Raw genomic sequence first — 9,949 nt, 5'->3', positions numbered from 1 at the left:
AAGGACTGAGCTCTCTCCCTCTCTCTACCTTCGAACCCTCAAAAATCCCCAAACCCATTTCCACTATATCAAGATCCCTAAAAAACCCCAAACCCATTTCCCTATGTACTCCAATTGCCTAAGCTTAATCCCCGAACATGTCTTCTTCAAGTTATTACTCGGGTTCCAGTCACCATTCATGCTCTGCTGACAGTTGCCGGCTACGAACTGCTCTGACCTTGAACAATTTTGGGAGAAGGTTTTATGGGTGCAGCTACTATGATGTGGTGAGTAATAGTTGGTTTTCATATTTTTTTTCCTTTTTTAGTTTTTTTTTTTTAATTTTATTTTCTATTTTTGTTGGTTTTCTGGTTTTGTTGGCTTTATGAATAACTTTAATTTGATTTTTTTTTTTTGTAAGATGATGAACCTACTTGTAAATACTTTAGGTGGTTGGATGGCAAAACATGTAAGCGTGGATCTGAAGTTACACCCATTGTCCTTGCAAGATTCAGCATGTACAAGAATCAAGCAAAAGTTGTAGAGGAAAAGGAAAAGGAGGCTATTGATAGGGAAACAGCAGCTATTGAGAGGGAAAACAAAGCCAAACAAAGGGAAGAAAAAGCTAGGGTGAGAGAGAGGATAGCTAAAGAGAAGTTACAAAAGTATAAATTTGCACTTGTTGTGTTATAGGGTTTTTTGCTATTTTTTATGTGTTTTCTAGTAGGATGGTTGAATTTGAAACAAAGGCATTGTGTCTGCCTTGAAGGCAAGTTGTTGTAGTTATTGTATAGTTTTGGGTACTACCACTTTTGACAAGTGTATTCCATGTATTTGGCACTATGTAATGTTGTTGTTTATTTGAATAGAGTATTCAATTTGTTCTTTATGTGATGTGTTCTTCTTTATGTGATGTGTTCTTTATGTAATTTGTTCTTGTTTATGTAATGCTACTTTGTTTGTGTAATGTGTTCTTTATGTAATGTGATCTTGTTATTTGAATAAAGCATGCTGCCTTGTTTATGTAATGTATAATGCTGCCTTGTAATGTGTTCTTTATGTAATGTGATCTTGTAATTTGAATAGAGCATGCTGTCCTATAATGTGTTCTTGTAATTTGAATAGAGCATGTTGCCCTGTAATGATGCCCTGTAATGATGCCCTGTAATATGTTATTTATGTAATGTGTTCTTGTAATTTGAATAGGGTATGCAACCTGTTCTTTATAAAGATTGTGTATGTTGTACATCAATTAGGTAGGCAAGGACATGCACCCCACAAGATTCTGTTTACATCAATTGAAGAAGCATAAAGAAGTATGTTTTCAAGTAAGACAATTCCATACATATATATTAATAAGCATTGTTCAAAAACTGCCAAATTTCATCTAACATTAATGGCTAAACACTAACAAATTTCATCTAACCAAGAGTACCATTCAATACTATATATAATAAGCATTGTTCAAAAACAAGTGGACTCCACCTAACATTAATGGCTAAACACTGCCATATTAATTCTACATAATAAGTGGTTCTGTCCCCACTAAGACAATAACAAAATAACTTTACAGTATGAAGTTCTGCACAATAGCAAAAAAACAAAAAAGTGGTGACATGCCACTATCAAACAAGCACAATAACAAAAAAAAAAAGTAAAGTAAAGTTGTTGCTTCCACATTCTCCAATCTTCATTTCCCAAAGACCTTGTCCTTGCCTTTGCCCTTGCCTGTTGAGAACATTGCACCAGATGTCTCAACTCTTATTCCACCTCCTCTCCCATATGAGAATAGATGACTGCTCCCAACTACCCTTGGTGGTACCAACCCCCTTCGAGGCTGTAAAATATATAGAAACTCCATATCAAGATCTAATCTAGTGTTTTATGTAAGTATAAAGGGTGGTGTTTGTGTTTGTATATATACCTGAGATAGAGGTTTCTTGTGTCCCATGTTTCCTTAGGAGTACAAGAGATGGGCTGGAACCATTGAGTTGTGGGTGCTTTACTTGCTGGTGGCCTGCTTGAATCTGCTGCAGATGGTGGTGGTCTGCTTGAAGCTGAAACAGATGTTTCAGTTGGCTGCCTCAGTGGCTGCTTTTGTGGCTGGTTGACTTGTTGACTTGCTTGATGGGTGGTTGGCTTTCTTGTTGAATGGCTAGCTACCCCACTTGTTAGTTGATTGGTTGTCTGCTTGACCTTCTTGTTTACTGGTCCAGGTGGGTGCCTTGCTTGCTGGTTGGCTGCCTTGCTTGTAGATCTAGGTGGCTGCCTTGCTTGAATGGTGGTTGCTTGGTTGGCCTTCTTGTTTGCTAATTTTGCTGACTGCCTTGCTTGCTCATTGGTTGCCTGGTTAGCTGCCTGAGTGGTTGGCTGCCTTACAAACCTCATTGGTGGTTACCTAGGTAGCTGGCTGGCTAGCTGGTTGGCTGCCTGCCTGCCTGCCTACCTGCCTGCCTGGTTGGCAAACTAGGGTGGTTGCCTTGCAAACCTCCTTGGTGGTTGCCTAGGTGGCTGACTGGCTGGCTGGTTGGCTAGCTGGCTAGTTGCCTGCCTGGCTGCTTATTCCTTGTCCCTACAAACAGAATTGTCTTGCATCAGAAATAGATTTGTAATATAATTGTCATAGTGAACAAATTCTTGCTTTACTTACAAAATTTTTTTGCCTCTTAAGTCTCTACCTCCTTTGCCATGGTGTCTCACCAGTTATTCTAACCTTACACCTCCTTGAATTATGCCCCTCCTGATGTCAAAACCCACATTTTATAGGTCTATATGACCTAGAAACTTTGTATGGGTTGTTTGGCTCATCTGCATCTTTCTTCCTTTTCATTGGTGGCCAGCCTACAGGCTTGTACACAATTGGAGCAATAGGGGCAGGAAGGTTGGTTTCAACCCATTCATCTTGGCCAGGCAGTGGGGTAATCATCTCCTTATATGCAGCCACATAGGCATCCTTTCTAAAGCATGCATGCACATAATCCTCAGGTCTCTCCAGGTTCTTATAGATTGCTGTAACACCATGCTTACATGGGATTCTTGTCAAATCCCAAACTCTACAAGTACAACACTTTCTTGTAAGCACATGCCTCTCATACTCATTATCAACCTCATATATATAGCATCCTGATGGAATAGCAGAAAATGACTTAGAATCAACTTTCAACTGCTCAAGCTTCTACACTATGTTTGGACATATGTCACTAGTTAATTTTTCAATCCCAGACCTCTTACTGTACGTTTTAGTCATCAACCTAACCCTAATCTACTCTAGCATGGCAATGATAGGCTTATCCCTAGCTTCTAGTATCATAGAATTAAATGACTCACTAAGATTGTTCACATAACAATCAGAGATGGCCCTTGGAGTGAAATGTGACTTGGTCCATTGGGTTGGTTGGATGTCTGCTAGATACTCCCATGCTTCTTTGTCCAATTCCTTCATATCTTACATTCTCTTCTCAAACTCCCTAACTGTTGTTGCTGCAGCACACCTCCATAATACAGCCTTCAATTCTAAACCCTTGAAGTTTAACTTAAAGTTGTTGTAAATATGCTTCACACAAAATCTATGTTCAACTGTTGGAAACAACATCTCCATGGTAGGTATCAATCCCTGGTTATCATAAATACAATCAAAAAACATCCAAAAAACAAAAAATGAACACCATCTGCCTAAGAAAAAAAACAAAACTTTCAAAAAGCATAAATGTAATGATTAAGAACAAACAACAGTATCAAAAAACAAGTGAATTATTGTATTACCTTCTGCCTATCTGAAATGAACACCAGATTCAGCTCATCTGGCCTCCCAATATCATCTGCAAATGTCTGTAAAAAACACACCCAAGAATCCTTGTTTTCTTGCTTAACTACACCTAATGCAACAGGGAAAATATTGTCATTCTCATCTCTTGCAGTTGCTGATAATATATAATCCTACAAGTGGTCTGCACCCCCCCAAGAATCCAACTTTTTGTGCATTGTATCTCACATACATCCTCTTGAACTTGGGTTGTGTGTTAGACTCAGTAATCTCAGTTTGCAAAATCACCTTACTCCCTACATCAGTTACTCTTATCATCTCTGCATAGTCCCTAAGCTTCCCATACTGCAACCTCTCATCACCTAGTATAAACTCTCTAGCTTTCCTCTTAGTTCTGTATGCTTGATTTATGCTCAAGTCCACATACACATCCTGTATAACTCGATGCTTCACACCAGAAACTACCCAATTAGGGTTTTTGTTGAAATCATCCAAGTATTTCCTAGCCACATATGTAGAAGTGACCTGGCTATGCTTGAATGTCCTCCCACATGTACAAGTTGGAACCATGGTCTTTAGCTGGAAGGTTAACTCCCTTGCAATCTGTGATGCATATACCCTTTAACCACATTCATACTTGCAGTGGACAGAAACTTTGGTCTTCTCATTAAGCTTGAACTTAATGCCCACAGGCTTCCTCACTGCATATTCCCTCAGGGCACCCTAAACACCTTCCCATTTGGGAACTTCATACCCTTGCATAACTCTGGGTTACTCATGCCAGTCTTCTCATTAAACTCTGGACATCTCACCCTTTCATCCTAATCCTCTGAACTATTTATGCTCCTAGTGTCATCATCATCAAGAGCTTTTTCAGCCCAATCATTATTATCACCAGCTTGATCACTTGCAGCAGCTTGATCACTAGCAGCAGCTTCTGATCTCTCCCCATTATCTGTAACTGGCTCTTTCACACCATCTCCCTCGTTTACATTTTCAGTATCTTTTTCATGCTCTCTCATATTGGGCACCTCATTGTTCTAAGCACCAAATATGTCATCAGGATAATCTGGTCCTTCATACCCTTCATCTAGCCAATCAGGTTCATCCACATGAATAGCTTGATCACTACCAACAATTTGTCCATGGGTAGCATGGTCATCCACATGCACAGCTCCACCACAACTGCCATCCCTTAAACCCTCAACAGGTTTTGCACTAACATCATTTTGGTCAACCACAGATGATCTAACAGTATTGGTCACCTCCTCACAATTAGTATCATCATCTTCATCATTTATTTCCTATGACTAGTCTACTGCAACTGGTTGATTTGGTTCAACTATAGGTTCTTCAATAGCAATTGGTTCAACTTCAGGTTCTACATAAAGTGTGATTTCATTTGTAGGCCATTCAGCATGTAGTTCACACATGTAGGTCACATCATCATCTGAATTAATTAACCTTAACCCTTGCTCTAAGTCACCACCAAGTATTAAATAATAAATCTTACTGTTAATGGGTCCCCCAGCCTCAGCACAAATGTCTTGTATCTCAAAATGACTTAGTAGATCTGGATCAACATTAGCCATTGTAGATACCTCACCACCTACATACTCTAAACTAGGATTCCACTCAAAATTCCCACTATGGTGAATGGTAAAATCAAAACAAATTTCAGCAGCCATCTGCAGGAGTTAAAACACATGCACAAACAACAGTAATTAAATACATAGCCAACACACGCATAAAGAGCAACAATGACAAAAGTAAAATAATTTCAGTTGCACACACCAAGTAACGTAGGGTCAGAGACAAGAAACACAACCAACTAAACAATTTATGTCCATGGGACCACAAACAACCTAAAGATGCATCTAACCAAAATATTCCTATGGACCATAGTCATCAATGTCAACTATAAAAGAAAAAAAAACCCAACAATGGTAAACCACTAATTTTATGACAGAAAAACTTTAATCCGAATCACCTTCATCAATCGTTACACATTGAAAAAGAATAAACACAACAATGGTAAACCCTAGAAACTCATTTCATACTTGATATAGAGGAAAACCCAAGCTTCAGCTTCAGCACACCTCCTCCTTGCTTGCAAGTGTTCGGGGATTAAGCTTTGGCAATCAAAGTAAAGAGAGAAAGGGATTATAGGTTTGGGGATTTTTGAAGGTTCGAAGGTAGAGAGGGGGAAAGGGTAGAGGGTTCTTTTTTAGGGTTCTAATTGTGTTCTAATTTTGGCTTATATAGTAAATGAGATTTTCTAACGAAAATGGCAGAGGTGGGTAACGAGGGTCTAACAGAGCCCACCTTAGGTGGGTTAAGTGACAACTTTTAAACCACAGGTAGGCATTGTTAAAACGGGTCAAACCATAGGTGGGTAAATTGCAATTTCCCCTTAATAAAATCCAACACACTTGTCTATTAGGCTTTGGGGATAATGGGGCTCCCAGTTTCGAGTAGTAGCCCGGGGGAAGGGGGTGGGGTAGAATGTAGATTATGTAAAGTTCTAAGTTCTAACCATAGATAAAAATTTAAATTAAAAAAAATTCTATTAAAAAAAAGTAGATGAAAGATTTAGGCTTGTAGGAGTATTAATTAAGTTACTAATAAATTTAGAGGTTTGGCTTACCTTCAGTAATTTTTTAACTGGACATTTCTTGTTATTTTAAATATACAATGATAAGTGGTGGTGAGTTTTAATCACCACTTTTTATTTAGTTAGTGGGTGATGTGACAGTTTCTCATTAAAATAAAAGGAGATTCCAATTAAAAAAAGTACTGGAGGTAAGTCAAACCCTAAATTTAGGCAATGCAAGAAAATTTCTATGCTCGTAGGTGCACCCTATTATCTTACTTTTGATCTCTTTTCATGAGATGGTTGAAATTCCCCCTTATTGTTGGAAATATTTTGCGTTCAGATATAATTCTTTATAAAATGTGGTCATAACTCATAAGAGAGAACACCCTTACCTTAAAATCTTACGTAGCCAAAAGTGTTATTTTCTTTAAAATTGCCTAATAATATTCCACTTGTAAACATTTCCAAATATTTAGTGTTGCAAAAACATGCATGAATTTAATGGATGATTTGGCTCATACAGGATTAATATAATCACTAATCGTGAATTAATTTGTTACGTGTCGAACTAGACATGCAATACTAGCTATAATTAGATTGACCATTTGGAGGAGAACATGATGAACGAGAAACCACATATTATCTTCAACCTTTTCTTTTCCATACAATTTTTTGGGGGAAACTCCTTCCAATCATTTTTAATTATATATAGAATTTCTTGCTCACCACCCTTCATATGCTACAAACTCCACTATATATTAAGATTTTCCTTTTTCTCTCAGCCTCATTTTCCATACTTCTTTCGTTTTAGCTACCTTATTATTACGCTTTAAAGTATTCTAATCAGATCTTTAAGTTTAGTAAAGATGGTTATTGGCAAAATTCTTGGTTTAATTTTACTAATGGAGATGATTGTGCATGGTTTTAGATTTGAAGTAGTAGATGGTTTTAGATTTGATGTAGTAAATGGTTTCAGATTTGGAGTAGTAGATGGTTTGAGCATGGAATATTATCTGCTCAGGTGCCCATTAGCTGAACTAATTGTGAAAATTAAAGTTATCAAAGCTTTGCAAGCTGATCCTACCCTAGCAGCCAGCCTTGTTAGATTGCATTTCCATGATTGTTTCATAGAGGTGCTCTCTCTCTCTCTCTCTCTCTCTCTCTCAAAAGATTGTCTTTTTAGGCTTGGTTATTTTCTTTTTAAATTAATAAAAAGATTAATTTGTTTATACTTTCTTGATCGACGAATTTTTAATTTGTTCAATTAAGTAGGGATGTGACGGGTCGGTTCTCCTTAATTCAACAAAGCAAAACAAAGCAGAGAGAGACTCCCCAGCAAATTTGAGCTTGCGGGGATTTGAACTTATTGATGAAATAAAAGAGGAACTTGAAAAACAATGCCCTGGCATAGTCTCATGTGCTGATATTCTTGCAATGGCTGCCAGAGATGCAGTATGCAAGGTAACCAAATAACCAAATGTTAATTTAAAAGTGAATATATATATTTTGTCATCTTCATTGTAATGATTGAGATCAAAATTGTAATGGTGTTATTGATTAATTTTAAAGGCCGGGGGTCCTCTTTATGACATACCTAAGGGAAGAATGGATGGTACGAGGTCTAAAATAGAAGACACAATCAACCTTCCTGCACCAACCTTCAATGCCTCTCAGCTCATTAACTTGTTTGGGCAGCATGGTTTTAGTGCCCAAGAAATGGTGGCTCTTTCGGGTAAATATGTTACAAGTTTTGAATATATATATTTGATAAATTCAATAGTTACATTGACAAAAGGTAACTTTAAACCCTAGATATCTTCATATGAAATATTAAGATATGTCAGTTTAGTTATAAAACTCATGACTTGAATGAATGATTAATTTTTATGATTATGTTACACATTTCTTCTCCCTCATGCCAAGATTAGTGTAATTATTATTAGGAACATGTTACAACTTACAAGTTTCTTGTTCCTGCAGACAAAATTTTTGTGCACACTCATTTGAAAGCTGCTTGTAATCTAATTTTTGTGATCTTGGCTTGCAGGCGCACATACACTAGGAGTGGCAAGGTGCTCATCATTTAAAAACCGATTAGTCGGGGGCTTGGATGCAAATTTAAATGCAGACTTTGCAAAGACATTATTCACAACATGCAGCGCTAGTGATACTGCAGAGCAACCCTTTGATGAAACAAGAAATACTTTCGATAATCTTTACTATCGTGCATTGCAATGTAAATCCGGAGTGCTCGATTCCGATCAAACCTTATATGCGTCCGCAGAAACTAAAGGAATCGTGGATAGCTATGCATCCAACAAAGTCATGTTCTTCTCTGATTTTAAACGGGCAATGGTGAAAATGAGTATGCTTAATGTTAAACAACGTTCACAAGGCGAAGTACGACAAGATTGCTATAAAATTAATTGATACTAAAGTTTTCCATCAAGACTTTAGTTTGTTTGGCAAAATAGTTTTCAAATTTTTTAAAAAAAAAAAAAAACTCCAAAACTAGCTTCTTCTTTTTTAAAACATAAGTTAATTTTTATGGTTTTGCCTCATATAATTTGACAAATAAACTACAAAAAAGCAACGATATACCGAACGGACAAGCATTTTTCTTTTTCTTTAGCCTGTACGAGTGGAAAGTTCTGTTAATAGATAAATGTGTGATAATGGCCCTTACCTAAGTGTGCTTTGTGTTCCTGTAGATTGAAACAATTGCTCGTCCTTGGCAGCCAGTGTTTTAGTTTACTGGAATTTTGTACCTGTCGATTTTTGTGTAAAAAAATAAATGAATATAAATTTAAAGATTTTGTCATTCCTTTTTTTGGAATTGAGTGGATTATTGAGGTTTATATATATATATATATATATATATAAAAGATGAGTTCAAGTTACACCTGATATAACTTGACTATAGTTACACCCATTTTAGACCATTCATTTTCATTAAATCTAGCAGCCAGCAAAAGACTAGTTTTCACATCATTAATATATAATTATTATTTGACAAGTCAACTCATTTTAATTAAATTCCCCCACATCCACCACCTCTCTCTCCTTAATAATCATTTTCCACTTAATGAAAAAAAAAAAAAAAAAAAAAAAAAAAAAAACTTATTCTCCCCTCCCACTTCTAATTCTATTCAAATAGGAAAATAATATACGACCTTGAAATTAATAGAAGATGTTTGTAAACATCTCGTCAATAGTTCTTTTTACTTCCTCCTTCTTTGGTGTAAATTTAATATTGGACTATTGGTGGTGAATATATTGCTGAAATTCACATTATATTGGACTATTGGTGGTCAATAGAATCAGATTATATTTCCTGAATGTACATAATTTTAAGATCATTATTGAGGTGTTTTGCCTAAATTTACTTGTTCAATGAACCTCTTGAAAGTTGAAACCATTGGCTGCATCTGATATAAATACAGCCTGCCAATCCTCAACCTAGGTGATTTACTTGATGAATAGGAAAATGATGATTAATAGTGAGGTGGTGAATGTGGGGAATTTAATTTAAATGAGTTAGACATGATAAAAAATAATTACATATTAATGATGTGAGAGGTAATCTTTTGCTAACCGTTAGATTTGATGAG

The 9,949-nt window shown here is 36.5% G+C and overlaps 2 protein-coding genes across 2 annotated transcripts; one reads left to right on the top strand and one right to left on the bottom strand.

Moving 5' to 3' along the window:
• Positions 1–1,669: 1,669 nt before the first annotated feature.
• On the bottom strand, positions 1,670–2,367 carry LOC115964704. Its single transcript, XM_031083965.1, has 2 exons — positions 1,904–2,367; positions 1,670–1,808 (listed from the first exon to the last, which is right to left on the bottom strand). Exons 1-2 carry the CDS (start codon positions 2,365–2,367, stop codon positions 1,670–1,672), a joined length of 603 nt encoding a protein of 200 aa, XP_030939825.1.
• A 4,773-nt stretch (positions 2,368–7,140) lies between these two features.
• LOC115965866 (peroxidase 47-like) lies at positions 7,141–8,820 on the top strand. The gene is made up of 4 exons (XM_031085158.1): positions 7,141–7,471; positions 7,611–7,799; positions 7,908–8,070; positions 8,386–8,820. Exons 1-4 carry the CDS (start codon positions 7,205–7,207, stop codon positions 8,766–8,768), a joined length of 1,002 nt encoding a protein of 333 aa, XP_030941018.1. The 5' UTR covers positions 7,141–7,204; the 3' UTR covers positions 8,769–8,820.
• Positions 8,821–9,949: the final 1,129 nt, after the last annotated feature.

Source organism: Quercus lobata, chromosome 10, assembly GCF_001633185.2.
Source record: "Quercus lobata isolate SW786 chromosome 10, ValleyOak3.0 Primary Assembly, whole genome shotgun sequence".
NCBI classification, from domain to species: Eukaryota; Viridiplantae; Streptophyta; class Magnoliopsida; order Fagales; family Fagaceae; genus Quercus; species Quercus lobata.
The sequence above is the reverse complement of the archived record's forward strand: the minus strand, read 5'-3'. Positions and strand labels throughout refer to the sequence as shown.